The 23,172-nt window shown below is 38.4% G+C and overlaps 1 protein-coding gene across 1 annotated transcript; it reads left to right on the top strand.

Moving 5' to 3' along the window:
* Window positions 1–4,167: 4,167 nt before the first annotated feature.
* LOC102264975 (olfactory receptor 2B11-like) lies at window positions 4,168–5,106 on the top strand. Its single transcript, XM_005901925.2, has one exon. It carries the CDS (start codon window positions 4,168–4,170, stop codon window positions 5,104–5,106), a length of 939 nt encoding a protein of 312 aa, XP_005901987.2.
* The last annotated feature ends 18,066 nt before the right edge of the window (window positions 5,107–23,172 follow it).

Here is a 23,172-nt window from a genome sequence, read left to right as displayed (position 1 = left end):
ATTCTTCATATTATCTACTACTGTCTTCCTATTCTGGGCTTTTTTCCTTTTTGGCAGCATTGTGTCACATGAAAAACTCACACTTCTGAAGGTAATTCTTAGACACTCTTTGGCATACTATAGTTTCTCTGTCCTTATCTGAAAGTCTGAAAATTCGTGTGTGCCTCCATAATTCCTTTTTATTAAATTATAGTTATCAAAATAAGGTGAGTAAAAAGACACTTGTTTTAAAGACTACCCATCTTAGGGAAAGTTGGAATGTGTTTACTTCAAAGTAACTAATATATGTAGGAAAAGCAGAGAGCATTTCATTTCCAGGCGCCTTCTCTAAACTTCGGAAATATATTGTTTAATGCCTATAGAAAGCAACTAGATTTATCTTTGAAATCAAACTCAGTCTTTGACTTAAACCAACCTTAAAATCATGTAAATTTTAATAAATACTAATCTGACAGATATTAAACACCTGAGTGAAGTATGTAGCTTTCATTCAATCATGTGAGCATTTTTAATATGTAGTCAGAACTTGATAGATTGACTTGTCCACATGTTTCATCCAGATGCTTTGATATCAGATAAATTTTCCTTTTTTCTACAATCTTTCCCTATATATAAACTTAAAAATCACTATAAATATAAAGAAAATAATGTGGTGTACAAATGATACATAAAAAGACACACCAGAATGAAAACTTTAGTGGAGATTTAAAGGAGAAGTCAAAAGGAATAGATTGGTACTCTGGTAAAGTGACTTTGAACACTGGTTTAAACAGTGGAAGCTAAATAGATCCCTATTTATCTCCAAGTGAAATTAGTGACGAAAAATCACTGAAAGTAGATCAAAAAGTAGGCTAAAAATTCTTGGAATATAAGAATTAAAAATAATGAAATATCATGAGAATGATACAAAAAGGATTAGTTACCTAAGAAAGAATTACACAGTGTAAATATACATCAAAAGAGAATCGCATTATTTAGGACACTTTTTGTAGAATCTCCAGGGAAATATATGGAGAAATGAAGGAGGCTCTGGGATGATCACCATTCACAAACAAAACTGCATTTGCTAAGGTGAATAATATATATAAAATTCCAAATAATGCAGATTTAATACAATTGATGAGATTATACTTGGCTGAACACTGTCATGAGAGTCAGAAAAAATTATGCAAGAATTTTTGGAGGATCAAGACTAAAATTACTCTTTTAAAAAAAATTGAAAGATGAACCATGGTAAAAAAATAAAAAAGGTAAGTATAACAATGTTAACCAAATAGACAATAGATGTCATATGGTGCAATTATTTTAATGTGGGCAATTGCCTTTTTTAATATTTATTTTAACAACTAAATTAATTCACATCATGCTTTTGTTTCATATATATCTACACAAAGAACTTTTACCATAAAGAGAACTTAGGTCAAGATATATTCCTACATTTGAAATGTTCTTTTAATACCTTAAATAATGTCAGAGTTGAATAAGTTGTAGCAAACATATTCACTTAGAAAATATCTCTGCATGTGCTTTCTTTGGAATCTTAAAACTCTAAATTTACAGTCTTATTATCTCACTATCTCATTTAAAGAATTAATTACTTTTTGATATTTAGAACCTCAATAAGAATGATTGGTTAACAACATCTTAAAATATGAGTACTAAAACTTCCTTTGTTATAGGGTTTGGGGCTAGGTACTAAAGATTAAATGGGTGCAAAGTGCTTACTGTAGTGTTTGGTGCATAGAACCCTTTCAGGATGAGTTGAAATTATTATTTTATTACCATATTATACACATCTGATCTAGAATTAGTGTGTAAACAAAGGGCCATATTCACATCTTGGCCCTGAGTAGCTCTGTGTGACAGCTCACAAGATGGCTTTGAGGATTCGATGAAATAAAGTATGGGAAATCTATGCTTTGCAAGTATAATTCTGTTTCCCTTGAATCAATAATTTATTGGCAGAGTAACTTGGAGTTTTGTCACTGGTATACACTACCTCAACTTCCTATCTGATTATTTTTCATCTTATGGAAGATAATAGATTTCATGAAACACAATGTAACACTAAACAGGAAAAAAAGGATAAACAAAAATTCACTTACTTTTTACATTTTCTCAAAAACTGCTTTACTCAGCTAGTTGATTTTGTTGTTGCACGTGCCTCATAGCTTAAAAAAATAAAAAAGAGAGAGAGAGGGAGAAGTTCCTTGGTGATCTAGTGGTTATAGCGCTTAGGATAAGGCATTTTCACTGCTGTGGTCCAGGTTCAATCCCTGTTGGGGGAACGGAGATCTCCCAAGTTGCACAGCACAGCCAAAACCTTTAAGAAATGGAGGGCATCATGTCGTGAGTATATGAAGTACTTTATGCCTATGAATAATGTCTCCAATCCTGAACTGGAATAAAGAATTTCCTCCAGACATCAATTCTCTGGCCTTAAAGGATGTTTGTAGTTATATGCAATTAAGTGAATCATTGATAACCATCCAAACTCTGATAAAAACAGGATAAGTCCACTCACCGAAGAAAAATTAATACAAGATAGATAATTAAAATTTAACATGAAAAATCAAATGCCCAGTTTGAACTAAGTAGCTATGCAAGAAAATTTACATTCAAAAACAAATTTTTAAGTATGGAAAAACACTACATAGCAAAATTCTCTCATTATATACTTCAGGAAATTGACATGCTTAAATTTCTTGCTCAATTCTAAATTACTAAGACGGATTTGAATAAAACAAGCCTTCTCAGTTCCCATGAAGTGAAGTGAAGTAAAAGTCACTCAGTTGTATCTGACTCTTTGCGACCCCATGGACTATATAGTCCATGGAATTCTCCAGGCCAGGATACTGGAGTGGGTAGCCTTTCCCTTTTCCAGGGGATCTTCCCAGCCCAGGGATTGAACCCCCGTCTCTCGCATTGCAGGTGGATTCTTTACCAGCTGAGCCAGGAGGGAAGCAAGCCCAGTTCCCATGCTGCTGCTGCTGAGTCGCTTCAGTCGTGTCCGACTCTGTGCGACCCCATAGACGGCAGCCCACCAGGCTCCCCCGTCCCTAGGATTCCCCAGGCAAGAACACTGGAGTGGGTTGCCATTTCCTTCTCCAATGCATGAAAGTGAAAAGTGAAAGTGAAGTCGCTCAGTCGTGTCCGACTCTTAGTGACCCCATGGACTGCAGCCCACCAGGCTCCTCCATCCACGGGATTCTCCAGGCAAGAGTACTCGAGTGGGGTGCCATCGCCTTCTCTGCCAGTTCCCATGGGAAAGATATAATTATTCAATGATAATAACATATCTGAATCTGAATAAGGTTATCTTTTTTAGCTTTTTAATTTATACTATAGATGATTTACAAGGTTGTGTTAGTTTCTACTCTACAGCAAGGTGATTCAGTTACACATATTCACATATCTATTCTTTTTCAAATGCTTTTTTTTGTTTAGGTTGTTACATAATATTGAGCAGAGTTGCCTGTGCTAAAACAGTAGGTCCTTGTTGAATATCCATTTTAAATACAGCTGTATGTACATGTCAACCCCCAATTCCCTAACTATCCCTTCCACCAACTCTTCCCTCCCTGGTAACCATAAATTCTGAACAAGGCTATCCTGATAATGCTTCCTAGGTTGTCTCTGGTCTGGTCTTCTCCTATATCTATGTCAATGCTTTTAATCTTTTCAATATTTCAATAATGCCTTGCAGCAGTGTTTCTGATAATGACCCATCTGACTCCTGGACTCCATGCCACATCTACTCTATCAGACACCTGGAGATAGGAATCATGTTAACAGTCTCTTCAGCTAAAATTTTCACAAGCAAAGTATGAAAACCATTACTTTGGAGTTTCAGAACAACAGTCACGTATTTAATCCTCACCAGAGCCCAAAGACAGTTATTCCCATATTTAATAAACAGAGTAGGAAACTGACCTTCAGCGAGGTTATTTGTTTAAGGTAGTTGCCTTTATTTTGTCGGGTCATGAAAAGTAATTAAGTCACCTGATGTCACATTCATTTAATTATCTCCCTTCCCAAGTTACTGTACCCAATCTCCTATGACTACATACATAATTGTGCACACTGCATAACTGTGCTTTGTCATTTCTCAAAATATTTCTATCTTTCCTGCCATTTCCCTACTATAGGTGAAACAAATTAAAGATAATGGAACTAAATAACAAAAGCCATCCTGAAGAGTTTATTCTACTAGGCTTTGCTGACCGTCCTTGGCTAGAGCTTCCTCTATTCATTATTCTGCTTATAACATACCCCATGGCTATGATGGGAAACATAGCCATCATTCTGGTGTCCAAGTTAGACACCCGTCTGCACAGCCCCATGTATTTCTTCCTCATCAACCTCTCCTTTTTGGACATGTGCTACACCACAAGCATTGTCCCTCAGATGCTCTTTAACCTGGGAACGTCTAAGAAGACAATCAGCTATGTGGGGTGTGCAGTTCAGCTTTATTTCTTCCACATAATGGGGGGCACAGAATGTCTGCTTTTGGCTGTTATGTCTTTTGATCGCTACGTGGCCATCTGCAAGCCTCTACACTACACCCTCATCATGAATCAGCGCGTCTGTATCTTATTAGTGGCCACCGTGTGGCTGAGTGGAATGACCTATGCTGTCTCAGAGGCCACTGTCACCTTACAGTTACCACTGTGTGGTCACAATACCCTGGATCACTTGGTATGTGAGATTCCTGTTCTGATAAAGACTGCCTGTGGCGAAAAGGGTGCTAATGAGCTCACACTCTCAGTGGTATGCATTTTTTTCTTAGCTGTGCCACTGTGCTTAATTCTTATTTCCTATGCTTGCATTGGACATGCTGTATTTAAGATTAGATCTTTGGAGGGAAGGAAAAAGCTTTTGGGGACATGTTCCTCCCATCTCATAGTAGTTTTCTTATTTTATGGTCCAGCCATTAGCATGTACCTTCAGCCCCCCTCTTCCATCTCAAGAGACCAGCCCAAGTTCATGGCTCTCTTCTATGGAGTAGTGACTCCTACACTCAACCCTTTCATCTACACTCTGAGGAATAAAGATGTAAAGGGGGCACTGGGCAACCTCATGAGGAGTGTATTCACTTGCAAGTAAGAGTTAGCAGACATCAAATGAAACTATTTAACCATTGAGGTAGGTTTTATAGAGGTTTCTTTAGTAACTCATTCTAGCCTCATATGTCCACAGATCATGTGATGTTCTTTTTGCAAAATATGTCATGTTCTTCATATTCCTAGACAATGGTAATTCTTGGCTTATACTCACCAGTAAGGGCATTCTGTGGAAATGTATTAGAAAATCATTCTATTTTGGTTGATACATACTGAAATAGTAGTTGTAAACATTAAACAAATGTACTATGAATTACAATAAAAACTAATTATTTCAAGTGAATCGTAAAATACCATGACAAGCATTCATCAGTGGACTCCCTATGACCATGGCACCTAAGAAACATTTCATCACTCTCTGCAAGACTGGGCACATCTAAGTGCCACTGTGCATGCAGTATTGAGGCTGTCTACACCTTAGACCAACTATGAGTATCACAAGTTTATCAACCTCCATTTATCTAGAAAGAAAGTGAAGTCGCATAGTCGTGTCCAACTATTTGCAATCCCATGGACTGTAGCCTATCAGGCTCCTCCATTCGTGGGATTTTCCAGGCAAGAGTACTGGAGTGGGTTGCCATTTCCTTCTCCAGGGGTTCTTCCCAAACCAGGGATCGAACCCGGGTCTCCCACATTGCAGGCAGACGTTTTACCATCTGAGCCACCAGGGAATCCTGCTACTAATTCTTCAACAACACATTGTTACTCTAACAAACAAGGTTGCAATGTTTTGTATTTTTAGCCAAAGAATGTATCATTAAATACTAAAATGAATAAAATATATGGACAAAATGTGTGGATTTCTTAATGTTCTTCATATATATCAAAAAACCATCATATATATCAAAGCCTTCTGAATCCATGACAGAACAAGAAAGCAATATTCATAATGAATTACAACATGGAAACATTTTCATGCATAATGGGAACAGCCAGGAATGTTTTTTGAAACTGTGTAAGAATCAGGATGAAAAAGAAAAAACTTTGCATTTCTAGACTGGAAAGTAACTTGATTACTTTAACAATGTGAGTATAGTTTTGATGCTTAGAATCTGTATCAATAAAAGTTGAAACTGTTAAAATTAGTTCTAAGATTCCTATCCAACTTCAAACTCTGTCATAAAATCTCACATTTTTTATTATTTTTTGGCGACATTTTTATTATTTTTTGGAGGCTTTTTTTCCTTGGATTTTATTTAATTTTTAAACTGTATATCTACCGAGAGGGAAATGATGTTACTGGTGATGGAACCAAGTATTAAGGCTTTGATGACAGTTTTCCTACCATTTACCACAAAAAGAAAACGAGAGGTGGGATGTTATTTCTAAGTCCCAGATGAAGAACATTAGAAGCTGTGGCAAGATGAAGAGTGAGTCCCGGGAGAAGAAAGAGGCAGAAGACAATTTGCGAAGAGAAGAACCTGGAAGAAGCAAAGAAGATTACCATTAGAAATGACCCAAGTCTTCCAGTGAAATGTGTGAAGATTCGGGAACTAAAAGGATATAGAGGCCAAAGGATAAAGGTGTTTGGCTGGGTCCACAGGCTGCGTAGGCAAGGAAAGAATTTAATGTTTCTGGTGTTGCGGGACGGCCATCCCATCAATGGCTTGTCTTGTCCACTGAGAGCAGTGTTGCAGTGTATTTTTTGGAGTTATTTTTTAAATTTATTTAATTTTTAAACTTTACATAATTGTATTAGTTTTGCCAAATATCAAAATGAATCCACCACAGGTATACATGTCCCAGTGAGCCCTCCTCCATCCCATCCTTCTGGGTCGTCCCAGTGCACTAGCCCCAAGCATCCAGTATCGTGCATCGAACCTGGACTGGCATCTCATTTCATACATGATATTTTACATGTTTCAATGCCATTCTCCCAAATCTTCCCACCCTCTCCCTCTCCCACAGAGTCCATAAGATTGTTCTATACATCACTGTCTCTTTTGCTGTCTCGTACACAGGGTTATTGTTACCATCTTTCTAAATTCCATATATATGTGTTAGTATACTGTATTGGTGTTTTTCTATAAATTTATTTATTTTAATTGGAGGCTAATTACTTTACAATATTGTAGTGGTTTTGCCATATATGGACATGGATCTGCCACGGGTGTACATGTGTTCCCCATCCTGAACCCCTCCCACCTTCCTCCCCAAACCATCCCTCTGGGTCATCCCAGTGCATCAGCCCTGAGCACCCTGTCTCATGCATCAGACCTGGACTGGGGATTCATTTCACATATGATAATATACATGTTTCAAAGCCATTCTCTGAAATCAACCCACCCTCTCCCTCACCCATAGAGTCCAAAAGACTGTTCCATACATCTGTATCTCTTTTGCTGTCTTGCATATAGGATTATCATTACCATCTTTCTAGATTCAATATAAATGCATTAGTATACTGTATTATTCCAGTTGAGCTATTTCAAATTCTGAAAGATGATGCTGTGAAAGTGCTGCACACAATATGCCAGCAAATTTGGAAAACTCGGCAGTGGCCACGGGACTGGAAAAGGTCAGTTTTTGTTCCAATCCCAAAGAAAGGCAATGCCAAACAGTGCTCAAACTACCACACAATTGCACTCATCACACATGCTAGTAAAGTAATGCTCAAAATTCTCCAAGCCAGTCTTCAGCAATACGTGAACTATGAACTTCCTGATGTTAAAGCTGGTTTTAGAAAAGGCAGAGGAACCAGAGATCACATTGCCAACATCCGCTGGATCATGGAAAAAGCAAGAGAGTTCCAGAAAAACATCTATTTCTGCTTTATTGACTATGTCAAAGCCTTTGACTGTGTGGATCACAATAGACTGTGGAAAATTCTGAAAGAGATGGGAATACCAGACCACCTGACCTGCCTCTTGAGAAATCTGTATGCAGGTCAGGAAGCAACAGTTAGAACTGGACATGGAACAACAGACTGGTTCCAAATAGGAAAAGGAGTACATCAAGGCTGTTTATTGTCACTCTGCTTATTTAACTTATATGCAGAGTACATCATGAGAAATGCTGGACTGGAAGAAGCACAAGCTGGAATCAAGATTGCTGGGAGAAATATCAATAACCTCAGATATGCAGATGATACCACCCTCATGGCAGAAAGTGAAGAGAAACTAAAAAGCCTCTTGATGAAAGTGAACGTGGAGAGTGAAAAAGTTTGCTTAAACTCAACATTCAGAAAACGAAGATCATGGCATCCAGTTTCATCACGTCATGGGAAATAGATGGGGAAACAGTGGAAACAGGGTCAGACTTTATTTTTCTGGGCTCCAAAATCACTGCAGATGGTGACTGCAGCCATGAAATTAAAAGACATTTACGCCTTGGAAGGAAGGTAGTTATGGCCAACCTAGATAGCATATTCAAAAGCAGAGACATTACTTTGCCAACAAAGGTCCATCTAGTCAAGGCTATGGCTTTTCCTGTAGTCATGTATGGATGTGAGAGTTGGACTATGAAGAAGGCTGAGCACCAAAGAATTTATGCTTTTGAACTGTGGTGTTGGAGAAGATTCTTGAGAGTCCCTTGGACTGTTAGGAGATCCAACCAGTCCTTTCTGAAGGAGATCAGCCCTGGGATTTCTTTGGAAGGAATGATGCTAAAGCTGAAACTCCAGTACTTTGGCCACCTCATGCAAAGAGTTGACTCATTGGAAAAGACTCTGATGCTGGGAGGGATTGGGGGCAGGAGGAGAAGGGGATGACAGAGGATGAGATGGCTGGATGGCATCACTGACTCGATGGACGTGAGTCTGAGTGAACTCCGGGAGTTGGTGATGGACAGGGAGGCCTGGTGTGCTGCAATTCATGGGGTCGCAAAGAGTTGGACACGACTGAGCAACTGAACTGAACTGAACACTGTACTGGTGTTTTTGTTCTGGCTTATTTCACTCTGTATAATAGGCTCCAGTTTCATCCACCTCATTAGAACTGATTCTAATGTATTCTTTTTAATGGCTGAGTAATACTCCATTGTGTATATGTACCATGGCTTTCTTTAATTTTTTTTTATTTTTAAATTTTACAATATTGTATTGGTTTTGCCAAATATTGAAATGATTCTGCCACAGGTATACATGTGTTCCCCATCCTGAACCCTCCTCCCGCTCCATCCCCATACCATCCCTTTGGGTCATCCCAGTGCACCAGCCCCAAGCATCCAGTATCGTTCATCGAACCTGGACTGGTGACTCATTCCATATATGTATTATACATGTTTCAATGTCATTCTCCCAAATCTTCCCACCCTCTCCCTCTCTCATAGAGTCCATAAGACTGTTCTATACATCAGTGACTCTTTTGCTGTCTCGTACACAGGGTTATTGTTACCATCTTTCTAAATTCCATATATATGCGTTAGTATACTGTATTGGTGTTTTTCTTTCTGGCTTACTTCACTCTGTATAATAGGCTCCAGTTTCATCCACCTCATTAGAACTGATTCAAATGTATTCTTTTTAATGGCTGAGTAATACTCCATTGTGTATATGTACCACTGCTTTCTTATCCATTCATCTGCTGATGGACATCTAGGTTGCTTCCATGTCCTGGCTAATATAAACAGTGCTGCGATGAACATTGGGGTACACGTGTCTCTTTCCCTTCTGGTTTCCTCAGTGTGTATGCCCAGCAGTGGGATTGCTGGATCATAAGGCAGTTCTATTTCCAGTTTTTTAAGGAATCTCCACACTGTTCTCCATAGTGGCTGTACTAGTTTGCATTCCCACCAACAGTGTAAGAGGGTTCCCTTTTCTCCACACCCTCTCCAGCATTTATTATTTGTAGACTTTTGGATTGCAGCCATTCTGACTGGCATGAAATGGTACCTTATAGTGGTTTTGATTTGCATTTCTCTGATAATGAGTGATGTTGAGCATCTTTTCATGTGTTTGTTAACCATCTGTATGTCTTCTTTGGAGAAATGTCTATTTAGTTCTTTGGCCCATTTTTTGATTGGGTCATTTATTTTTCTGGAATTGAGCTGTAGGAGTTGCTTGTATATTTTTGAGATTAGTTGTTTGTCCGTTGCTTCATTTGCTATTATTTTCTCCCATTCTGAAAGTTGTCTTTTCACCTTGCTAATAGTTTCCTTTGTTGTGCAGAAGCTTTTAAGGTTAATTAGGTCCCATTTGTTTATTTTTGCTTTTATTTCCAATATTCTGGGAGGTGGGTCATAGAGGATCCTGCTGTGATGTATGTTGGAGAGTGTCTTGCCTATGTTCTCCTCTAGGAGTTTTATAGTTTCTGGTCTTAGGTTTAGATCTTTAATCCATTTTTATTTTATTTTTGTATATGGTGTTAGAAAGTGTTCTAGTTTCATTCTTTTACAAGTGGTTGACCAGATTTCCCAGCACCACTTGTTAAAGAGGTTGTCTTTAATCCATTGTATATTCTTGCTTCCTTTGTCAAAGATAATGTGTCCATATGTGCGTGGATTTATCTCTGGGCTTTCTATTTTGTTCCATTGATCTATATTTCTGTCTTTGTGCCAGTACCATACTGTCTTGATAACTGTGGCTTTGTAGTACAGCCTGAAGTCAGGTAGGTTGATTCCTCCAGTTCTATTCTTCTTTCTCAAGATAGCTTTGGCTATTCGACGTTTTTTGTATTTCCATACAAATTGTGAAATTATTTCTTCTAGCTCTGTGAAGAATACCGTTGGTAGCTTGATAGGGATTGCACTGAATCTATAAATTGCTTTGGGTAGTATACTCATTTTCACTATATTGATTCTTCCAATCCATGAACATGGTATATTCCTCCTTCTGTTAGTGTCCTCTTTGATTTCTTTCACCAGTGTTTTATAGTTTTCTATATATAGGTCTTTAGTTTCTTTAGGTAGATATATTCCTAAGTATTTTATTCTTTCTGTTGCAATGGTGAATGGAATTGTTTCTTTAATTTCTCTTTCAGTTTTCTCATTATTAGTGTATAGGAATGCAAGGGATTTCTGTGTGTTGATTTAATATCCTGCAACTTTACTATAATCATTGATTAGTTCTAGTAATTTTCTGGTGGAGTCTTTAGGGTTTTCTATGTAGAGGATCATGTCATCTGCAAATAGTGAGTTTTACTTCTTCTTTTCCAATTTGGATTCCTTTTATTTCTTTTTCTGCTCTGATTGCTGTGGCCAAAACTTCCAAAACTATGTTGAATAGTAATGGTGAAAGTGGGCACCCTTGTCTTATTCCTGACTTTAGAGGAAATGCTTTCAATTTTTCACTATTGAGGATAATGTTTGCTGTGGGTTTTTCATATATAGCTTTTATTATGTTGAGGTATGTTCCTTCTATTCCTGCTTTCTGGAGAGTTTTTATCATAAACGGATGTTGAATTTTGTCAAAGGCTTTCTCTGCATCTATTGAGATAATCATATGGTTTTTGTTTTTCAATTTGTTAATGTGGTGTGTTACACTGATTGATTTGCGGATATTGAAGAATCCTCACATCCTTGGGATAAAGCCCACTTGGTCATGGTGTATGATCTTTTTAATGTGTTGTTGGATTCTGATTGCTAGAATTTTGTTAAGGATTTTTGCATCTATGTTCATCAGTGATATTGGCCTGTAGTTTTCTTTTTTTGTGGGATCTTTGTCAGGTTTTGGTATTAGGGTGATGGTGGCCTCATAGAATGAGTTTGGAAGTTTACCTTCCTCTGCAATTTTCTGGAAGAGTTTGAGTAGCATAGGTGTTAGCTCTTCTCTAAATTTTTGGTAGAATTCAGCTGTAAAGCTGTCTGGACCTGGGCTTTGGTTTGCTGGAAGATTTTTGATTACAGTTTCAATTTCCGTGCTTGTGATGGGTCTGTTAAGATTTTCTATTTCTTCCTGGTCCAGTTTTGGAAAGTTGTACTTTTCTAAGAATTTGTCCATTTCTTCCACGTTGTCCATTTTATTGGCATATAATTGTTGATAGTAGTCTCTTATGATCCATTGAATTTCTGTGTTGTCTGTTGTGATCTCACCATTTTCATTTCTAATTTTATTGATATGATTTTTCTCCCTTTGTTTCTTGATGAGTCTGGCTAATGGTTTGTCAATTTTATTTATCCTTTCAAAGAACCAGCTTTTGGCTTTGTTGATTTTTGCTATGGTCTCTTTTGTTTCTTTTGCATTTATTTCTGCCCTAATTTTTAAGATTTCTTTCCTTCTACTAACCCTGGGATTCTTCATTTCTTCCTTTTCTAGTTGCTTTAGATGCAGAGTTAGGTTATTTATTTGACTTTTTTCTTGTTTCTTGAGGTGTGCCTGTATTGCTATGAACTTCCCCCTTAGGACTGCTTTTACAGTGTCCCACAGGTTTTGGGTTGTTGTGTTTTCATTTTCATTTGTTTATATGCAAATTTTGATTTCTTTTTTTGATTTCTTCTGTGATTTGTTGGTTATTCAGCAGCGTGTTGTTCAGCCTCCATATGTTGGACCTGGGCCATAAATCTAGCCTTGGTAAACTCAAAAAAATAAAAATCATTCCAGGCATCTTCTCTGACCACAATGCAGTAAGATTAGATCTCAATTACAGAAGAAAAACTACCATGGCTTTCTTATCCATTTGTCTGCACATGGACATCTAGGTTACTTCCATGTCCTGGCTAATGTAAACAGTGTTGTGATGAACATTGGGGTACATGTGTCTGTTTCACTTCTGCTTTCCTTTTCTCCACACCCTCTCCAGCATTTATTGCTTGTAGACTTTTGGATCACAGCCATTCTGACTGGCATGAAATGGTACCTCACTGTGGTTTTGATTTGCATTTCTCTGATAATGAGTGATGTTGAGCATCTTTTCATGTTTTTGTTAGACATCTGTATGTCTTCTTTGGAGAAATGTCTATTTAGTTCTTTGGCCCATTTTTTGATAGGGTCATTTGTTTTTCTGGAATTGAGCTTCAGGGGTTACTTGTGTATTTTTGAGATTAATTCTTTGTCAGTTGCTTCATTTGTTATTATTTTCTCCCATTCTGAGGGCTGTCTTTTCACCTTGCTAATAGTTTTCTTTGTTGTGCAGAAGCTTTTAAGTTTAATTAGGTCCCATTTGTTTATTTTTGCTTTTATTTCCAATATTCTGGGAGGTGGGTCATAGAGGATCTTGCTGTGATGTATGTTGGAGAGTGTTTTGCCTATGTTTTCCTCTAAGAGTTTTATAGTTTCTGGCCTTACATTTAGATCTTTAATCCATTTTGAGTTTATTTTTGTGTATGGCATTAGAAAGTGGTCTAGTTTCATTCTTTTACAAGTGGTTGACCAGTTTTCCCAGCACCACTTGTTAAAGAGGTTGTCTTTAATCCATTGTATATTCTTGCCTCTTTTGTCATAGATAAGGTGTCCATATGTGCATGCATTTATCTCTGGGCTTTCTATTTTATTCCATTGATCTATATTTCTGTCTTTTTGTCAGTACCATATTGTCTTGATTACTGTAGCTTTGTAGTAGAGCCTGAATTCAGACAGGTTGATTCCCCCAGTTCCATTCTTCTTTCTCAAGATTGCTTTGGCTATTCAAGGTTTTTGTATTTCCATACAAATTGTGAAATTATTTGTTCTAGTTCTGTGAAAAATCTCACATTTTTTAAAGCAACTTAAAGGATTTTACATATATTTGGTGTTTAACTAATATGATGAGAAATCAACATAATGTTGTATAGTGAAAAATTAACAGGTAAGAATAACAAGAGTGAACTGGACTTTTCTGACATGTCTTTTGGTCTAGCAAATCAAGATTTAAGCAAAGTATTGGATGATAAAGTATATGCTTTCTTGAACAAGGTTTTACTTGAGCCCTCCAAGTATCTCTTGCAGGAATGGGGTTTTGATTCTAAACACAATTTTGCCCCTCCTACCATAGTCTTGGGGCTTCTTCTCCTTTGCCCCTGGAGATGGGGTATCTTTTTTTTGGTGGGATCCAACATTCTTCTGTCAATGACTGTTCAGCAATGAGTTACAATTTTGGAATTCTTGCAAAAGATGGCCACTTGTCCTTCTACTCTACCATCTCAGTAACTCAGTATTCTTGCCTTGAGAACCCCATGAACAGTATGAAAGGCAAAAAGATATGATACTGAAAGAAACTCCCCAGGTCAGTAGGTGCCCAATATGCTACTGGAGAAGAGTGGAGAAACAGCTCCAGAAAGAATGAAGAGACAGAGGCAAAGCAAAGAGAAAAAAAAAAAACCAGTTGTGAATGTGACGAGTGATGGAAGTAAAGTCTGATGCTGTAATGAATAATATTGCATAGGAGCCTGGAATGTTAGGTCCATGAATCAAGGTAAATTAAAAGTGGTCAACAGGAGAAGGCAAGAGTGAACACTGACATTTTAGGAATCAGTGAACTAAAATGAACCAGAATGGATGAATTTAATCCAGATGACCATTATATCTACTACTGTGTGCAAGAATCCCTTAGAAGAAATGAAGTGGCCATCACAGACCACAGAAGAGTCAAAAGCTCAGTACTTGGGTGAAATCTCAAAAACGACAGAATACTCTCTGTTCATTTCCAAGGCAAACTATTCAGTGTCACAGTAATCCAAGTCTATGCCCAACCACTAATCTAAAGAAGCTGACATTGAACAGATCTATGAAGATCTATAAGACCTTCTAGAACTAACACCAAAAAAAAAAAATGTACTTTTCATCATAGGGGACTAGAATGCAAAAATAGGAAGTCAAGAGATACCCAGAGTAACAGGCAAGTGTGGCCTTGTAGTATAAAATGAAGCAGGACAAAGGCTAAGAGAGTTTTGCCAAGAGAATGCACTGGTCATAGCAAACACCCTCTTCCAACAACACAAGAGACTACTCTATACATGGACATCACCAGATGGTCAATACTGAAATCAGATTGATTATATTCTTTGCAGCCAAAGATGGAGAAGTTCTATACAGTCAGAAAAACAAGACCAGGAACTAACTGTGGCTCAGATAGTGAACACTTTATTGCAAAATTCAGACTTAAATTGAAGAAAGTAGAGAAAACCACTAGACCATTCAGGTATGACCTAAATTAAATCCATTACAATAATGCAGTAAAAGGAACAAATAGATTCAAGGAATTAGATCTGATAGACAGAGTGCCTGAAGAACTATGGATGGAGATTTGTGACATTGTACAGGAGGAGTGATCAAAATCATCCACAAAAAGAGAAATGCAAAAAGGCAAAATGATTATCTGAGGAGGCCTTAAAAACAGCTGAGAAATGAAGAGAAATTGAAGAAAAAGGAGAAAATGAAAGATATATCAATCTGAATGCAGAGTTTCAAAGAGGAGCAAGGAGAGATAAGAAAGCCTTCCTCTGTGATCAGTACAAAGAAATAGAGGAAAACAACAGAATGGGAAAGACTAGCAATTCCTTCAAGAAAATATGAGATACCAAGGGAATATTTCATGCAAAGCTGGGCACAATAAAGGACAGAAACAGTATGGACTTAATAGAAGCAGAAGATATTAAGATGAGGTAGCAAGAATACACAGAAGGACTATACAAAAAAGATCTTTATGACCCAGATAACCACAATGGTGTGATCACTGACCTAGAGCCAGACATCCTGGAATGCAAAGTTAAGTGGGCCTTAGAAAGCATCACTATGAACAAAGCTAGTGGAGGTGATGGAATTCCAGCTGAGTGATTTCAAATCATAAAAGATGATGCTGTGAAAGTGCTGCACTCAACATGCCAGCAAATTTGGAAAACTCAGCAGTGGCCACAGGACTGGAAAAGGTCAGTTTTCATTCCAATCCCAAAGAAAGACAGTGTCAAAAAATGTTCAAACTACTGCACAATTGCACTCATCTCATATGTTAACAAAGTAATGCTCAAAATTCTCCAAGCCAGGCTTCAACAGTATGTGAACCAAAAACTTCCAGATATTCAAGATAGATTTAGAAAAGACAGAGGAACCAGAGATTAAATTGCCAACATTCATTGGATCATAGAAAAACCAAGAGAGTTCCAGAAAAACATCTACTTCTGCTTTATTGACTCCACCAAAGCCTTTCACTGTGTGGATCACAACAAACTGTGGAAAATTCTGAAAGAGATGGGAATACCAGACCATCCTACCTGCCTCCTGAGAAATCTGTATGCAGATCAAGAAGCAAGTTAGAACCAGACACGGAACAATAGACTGGTTCCAAATTGGGAAAGGAGTACATCAAGGCTGTATATTGTCACCCTGTTTATTTAACTTATATGCAGAGTACATCATGAGAAATGCCAGGCTGGATGAAGCACAAACTGGAATCAAGATTGCCAGGAGAAATATCAATAACCTCAGATATACAGATGACAACAGCCTTTATGGCAGAAAATGAAGAGAAATTAAGGAGATTTTTGATGAAAGTGAAAGAGGAGAGTGAAAAATCTGGCTTAGAACTCAACATTTCAACATTCAAAAAAGTAAAATCATGGCATCCAGTCCCACCACTTCATGGAAAATAGATGGGGAAACAATGGAAACAGTGAGAGAATATTTTGGGGGCTCCAAAATCACTGCAGATGGTGACTGCAGCCATGAAATTAAAAGAAGCTTGCTCCTTGGAAGAAAAGCTATGACAAATCTAGACAGCATATTAAAAAGCAGAGACAGAGAATATTAAGAGCATATTAAAAGCAGAGCATATTAAAAAAGGTCTGTCTAGTCAAAGCTATGGTTTTTCCAGTAGTCATGTATAGATGTGAGAGTTGGACCATGAAGAAGGCTGAGCACCAAAGAACTGATGCTTTTTTACTATGGTGTTGGAGAAGACTCTTGAGAGTACCTTGAACTGCAAGATCAAACCAGTCAATTCTAAAGGAAATCAGTCCTGAGTATTCATTGCAAGGACTGATGTTGAAGCTGAAGCTCCAATACTTTTGTCATGTGACACGAAGAACTGACTCCTTGGAAAAGACACTGATGCTGGGAAAGATTGAAGGCAGGAGGAGAAGGGGACGACAGAGGATGAGATGGTTGGATGGCATCACCAACTCAATGGACATGAGTTTGAGCAAACTTGGAAGTTGGTGATGGACAGGAAAGCCTGGCGTGCTGTAGTCCATGGGGTCAAAAAGAGTCAGACATGACTGAGCAACTGAACTGAACTGAATCAACTGCAACCCAGATCCATTTTTTGAAATAGAAATGACCATCTTCGTGCTTCATTCCAGTTCTTGAGACAAATTGACTTTGGTATATTTAGAAAAATTTGGTATATTTGGAAAAATTTCTAGAACAACTTCAAAATTTGATTGGGGGATGATTTACCATAAAATATTTTTAAATTTGACACACACACAGATATACACACACAACGCAAGGAAAATAAAACTTCCGTGATGTTACATAATATCTCTGATCATTTTTATTAGTTAAGACAACCTTAGTTTGGAGGGAAAAACCCAACAAGATTTGTCAAAAGCTTAGCTAAAGAGACTGTTTAGAACTGTTCAGATTACTTCTTTATCTTTCAGGCCTCTAAAGACAATTCATTTCAGAATTGTGTCTTCCACACAGAAAGCAATAGTGACAAAATACACCCTCAAGAATGGGCTTCTGCCCTCTCAAATTCTAAAGCGCACAAACTCATGACAAGTGCTTTTCTCAAAAATCAAACAAACAAAAAGAGCAAGAAGCACAGGAAGTCTTTTGGAGGTGACAGATTATGTTGTTTGTGATGACAGTATCATATACATAGCCATATGTTCAAATTCATCAAAATGCATACATCAATTTATTCAACTTTTTGTAATTCATATTTTTAAAGGAATATGAATCTGAATAGAGGGAGAAAACTAATTAAATTCCCAAATAAGAGGAAGAATTAAAGTTTTTTATATTCCACATGTAAGTGAGATCATATGGTATTTGTCTTTCACTTTCTAATTCATTTCACATAACATAATATGCTCTAGACCTCTTCATGTTGAAGTAAATGACAACATTTCATTTCTTTTTATTGCTGAGTAATATTCCATTGTATATATGTGGCACATCTTCTTTATTCCTCTGTTGATAGACACTTATATTGCTTCCATATCTTGGCTATTAGTAATGCCACAATGAACGTTGGTGTGCATATATCTTTTCAAATTAGTGTTTTTGTTCTCCTTAGGTAAATATCCAGGACAGAAATTACTGAATCATGTGACATTTCTGTTTTTCATTTTTTGAGGAACCTACACATCCTGTTTTCCATAGTGGCTGTACCAATTTACAGTCCCTCCAACAGTAGGCAAATCTTCCCTTTTCTGCACAAGAATAATGGAACTTTAAAAACAACCATTCCGTGAAGCAAAATAGCAATCACTGTTCCTTGGAAGAATTAATAAAGGATGCTTGATAATGAGGCTGGTGGGTGATGGCTGCAGGCTCTCAGAGGGCACTGAAAATCTAGGTTTCCCACCCACCTGAGTGCCAGCCACCTCAAGTAGTCACAAGTAGCTCAGTGGTCCCAGAAACCTCCCTTGACTGGAGGAAGCTCATTGGCTTCAAGATCCTAAATGGCTCCTGTGAACCCAGGCTCCCAGCCAAACAGAGCACCAACCAACACCCATGGCATCAAGTTCCTGACCAGCTCCCATGGCCATGGCAACTCCCAAGTACCAGGCTCCCAATGGGCCAGGACAACCCATACTTCTGTCATATTCCTGCACTGGCCAACTCCCACAGTCCAGGATATCTTAATTGGTCTTAGACATCCAATCAATGACCACAAACCAGTGTCTAGAGGGCACCTGTTAACTCCTGATGCTGGAGGGCCCCAGTGCCAGGTTGACTGCTATTCCAGGCTTTTGATGTACCCCAACACCAAGTCTTCCCTGGTAGCTCAGATGGTAAAGCATCTGCCTACAATGCGGGAGACCCGGGTTCAATCCCTGGGTCGGGAAGATCCCCTGGAGAAGGAAATGGCAACCCACTCCAGGACTCTTGCCTAGAAAAGCCCATGGATTGAGGAGCCTGGTAGACTACAGTCCATGGGGTCACAAAGAGTCAGATATGACTGAGTGACTTCACTTCACTTCAACACCAAGTCACCAAAATACTCCAATAGCAGTTTATCATGGATGCCACAAGAATGCCCATATAGATTCTCTGCACAAGTAGACTAGTGAAGGGCTTTGCCTGGCAAAGGCAGTCTATAAGGACTAGAAAAGGTACCTACATTCTTAAATGCACAGATACCAAGGCAAGACCACAAATATCATGACTAATCAAGGAAGCATGAAACCACAAAAGGGTAGTAATAAAATCCAATGCTTAATCTACAGATCTATGAACTGTCTAGCAAAGAATTCAAATAATCCCTTTTAAAAGAGCATGGTTCAGGAAACTCAAACAGGGGCTGTATATCAACCTAGAGTGGTGGGATGGGGAGGGAGATGAGAGGGAGTTTCAAAAGGGAGGGGATATATGTATACCTATGGCTGATTCAGGCTCCAAAATCACTACAGATGGTGACTGCAGCCATGAAATTAAAAGACGCTTACACCTTGGAAGGAAAGTTATGACCAACCTAGATAGCATATTCAAAAGCAGAGACATTACTTTGCCAACAAAGGTTCGTCTAGTCAAGACTATGGTTTTTCCTGTGGTCATGTATGGATGTGAGAGTTGGACTGTGAAGAAGGCCGAGCGCTGAAGAATTGATGCTTTTGAACTGTGGTGTTGGAGAAGACTCTTGAGAGTCCCTTGGACTGCAAGGAGATCCAACCAGTCCATTCTGAAGGAGATCAGCCCTGGGATTTCTTTGGAAGGAATGATGCTAAAGCTGAAACTCCAGTACTTTGGCCACCTCATGTGAAGAGTTGACTCATTGGAAAAGACTCTGATGCTGGGAGGTATTGGGGGCAGGAGGAGAAGGGGACGACAGAGGATGAGATGGCTGGATGGCATCACTGACTCGATGGACGTGAGTCTGAGTGAACTCCGGGAGTTGGTGATGGACAGGGAGGCCTGGCGTGCTGCGATTCATGGGGTCGCAAAGAGTCGGACACGACTGAGTGACTGATCTGATCTGATCTGATGGCTGATTCATGTTGAGATTTGACAGAAAACAGCAAAATTCTGTAAAGTACTTATTCTTCAATAAAAAATAAATTTATTTTAAAAATTTGGCAAGGTACAAGAAAACAGAGGGACACAACTAAATAAAATTATAGTTTTATTATAGTGGTTTTTGCCATACATTGACATGAATCAGCCATGGGTGTATGTGTGTTCCCCATCCTGAACACCCCTGCCACCTCCCTCCCCATCTCATCCCTCAGGGTCATCCCAGTGCACCAGCCCTGAGCACCCTGTCTCATGCATCAAACCTGGACTGGAGATCTGTTTCACATATGATAATATACATGTTTCAATGCTATTTTCTCAAATCATCCCACCCTCTCCTTCCTCCACAGAGACCAAAAGACTGTTCTATACATCTGTGTCTCTTTTGCTGTCTCACATGTAAGGTCATCATTTCCATCTTTCTAAATTCGATATATATGCATTAGTATACTGTATTGGTGTTTTTCTTTCTGACTTACTTCACTCTGTATAATAGGCTCCAGTTTCATCCACCTCATTAGAACTGATTCACATGCATTCTTTTTAATAGCTGAGTAATATTCCATTGTGTATATGTACCATGGCTTTCTTATCCATTCGTCTGCAGATGGACATCTAGGTTGCTTCCATGTCCTGGCTATTGTAAACAGTGCTGCGATGAACATTGGGGTATATGTGTCTCTTTCACTTCTGGTTTCCTCAGTGTGTATGCCCAGCAGTGGGATTGCTGGGTCATAGAGCAGTTCTATTTTCAGTTTTTTAAGGAATCCCACACTGTTCTCCACAGTGGCCATACTAGTTTGCATTCCCACCAAGACTGTAAGAGAGTTCCCTTTTCTCCACATCCTCTCCAGCATTTGTTGTCTGTAGACTTTTTGATTGGAGAAGGCAATGGCACCCCACTCCACTACTCTTGCCTGGAAAATCCCATGGACAGAGGAGCCTGGTAGGCTGCAGTCCATGGGGTCGTGAAGAGTCAGATAAGACTGAGTGACTTCACTTTCACTTTTCACTTTCATGCATTGGAGAAGGAAATGGCAACCCACTCCAGTGTTCTTGCCTGGAGAATCCCAGGGACGGGGAGCCTGGTGGGCTGCCGTCTATGGGGTCGCACAGAGTCAGACATGACTGAAGCGACTTAGCAGCAGCAGCAGCAGCAGCAGCAGACTTTTTGATAGCAGCCATTCTGACTGGCATGAGATGGTACCTCACTGTGGTTTTGATTTGCATTTCTCTGATAATGAGTGATGTTGAACATCTTTTCATGTGTTTGTTAGCCATCTGTATATCTTCTTTGGAGAAATGTCTGTTTAGTTTTTTGGCCCATTTTTTGATTGGGAATAAATGATCTATACTCTTTAGAAATATTTAGTTAATTAAAGGCAAAGAAAAACTGAAAAATAGTTTTGGATTAAGGGATACTAAGGACATAACACAGAAATCTAATTTGTTATACTGGATTATATCTTTAGAAAATACTCTCAGGAACAGTTAGAGATGGGCATGCATTATACTCTATAATATTTCAGAAAATTATTTAACTGCATATTAATATATTATTATTGACAGAACAACAAAGCACCAATGGCTTTGTGAAATAATATTGTGAAATCTAGTGAAGGCTTATTGCAAATTCATATTATTTTTCTTTTCTAAGTTATATTGTCTTGTTCAGTCACTCAGTTGTGTTCAACTCTTTGTGACCCCATGGACTGCAGCAAGCCAGGCTTCCCTGTCCTTCACCATCTCGCAGAATTTGCTCAAACTCATGTCCATTGAGACAATGATGCCATCCAACCACCTCATCCTCTGTAACACCCTTCTCCTCCTGCCCTCAATCTTTCCCAGCACCAAGGTCCTTTCCAATGAGATGACTCTTCACATCAGGTGGCTGATGTATTGGAGCTTCAGCTTCAGCATCACTCCTTCCTATGAATATTTAGAATTGATTTCCTTTAAGATTGGATAGTTTGACCTCCTTGCTGTCCAAGGGACTCCCGAGTCTTCTGCAGTACCACAATTCGAAAACATCAATTCTTCGGCATTCAGCCTTCTTTACGGATGTGAGAGTTTGATCATAAAGTTTTATTGTTGCTGAATTATAATTGGAATATGGTGAATTTGTATTTGAAACTTTATTATGCTTGAAATCACTTGATATTGTCATAGCATATGATAACCAGTGACCTTTCAGCATCACTTTCGTAAAAAGAGATATAGTATGTGACACTGATGCCAAAGAAAGTGTAGAGAATGAGAGAATCTGGACTGGAAGCCAGAGCTAGTTTCTGTAGCTATCTGATGGCATATTTGTGCCAATAATCCCACACTGCTGAGATATATTAAGAGAAATCCCTGAGCATGCGTCTGGGGAATATGCTGCACAGGAACAAGTATGAGATGAATTGGACAAAGATTGGGAGATATGGTCCCAATGGGGAGGAAAAATTTACTGAGATAAAGAAGAAGTTGGTCCTTCAGTGCATTTCACTTCCATTCTTACCTGAGAAAAGGCTGATTTCACTGGTAGTTTTTCAACAAAATTGCCTGTGACACAAATTCATGTGTGCTGTGTAAATGGTTGGGGTTAACAGTGGCAGGGTCTCAGACATTCTAGTTGTTCTTGACCATAACAAGGGAACTCAAGTAAAAATCTATTTTCATTACTTTATTTGTCACATAAAGTTGTTTAAGCTTCAGTAAGTCACATATCTTCTTCCCTTCTATTTTCTCATCTACAAAGTGAGAAAATACATTCCTATATCCTGCCTGCTATAAAATTGCATGAGGTTCATGTAAGTAGTTTGAAAATTACAAAGTAATAAAATCAATAGTATCTCTGGTCATCTTTGGGAGAATTTTTTGCAACTAATCTTTGTTTTAGATTACAAATTAAAAAAATATTATAGTAGTGTGGCTAGGATTCAAAAAGCATAAATGCTAAAATTATGTATTCCCAGAAAAATATTCTACATGTACAAAAGGATAAATGTATGCTTTTCACACAGAAAAGGAAAA

Source organism: Bos mutus, chromosome 23 (assembly GCF_027580195.1).
Source record: "Bos mutus isolate GX-2022 chromosome 23, NWIPB_WYAK_1.1, whole genome shotgun sequence".
NCBI classification, from domain to species: Eukaryota; Metazoa; Chordata; class Mammalia; order Artiodactyla; family Bovidae; genus Bos; species Bos mutus.
This window is presented reverse-complemented; position numbering and strand designations above follow the sequence as displayed.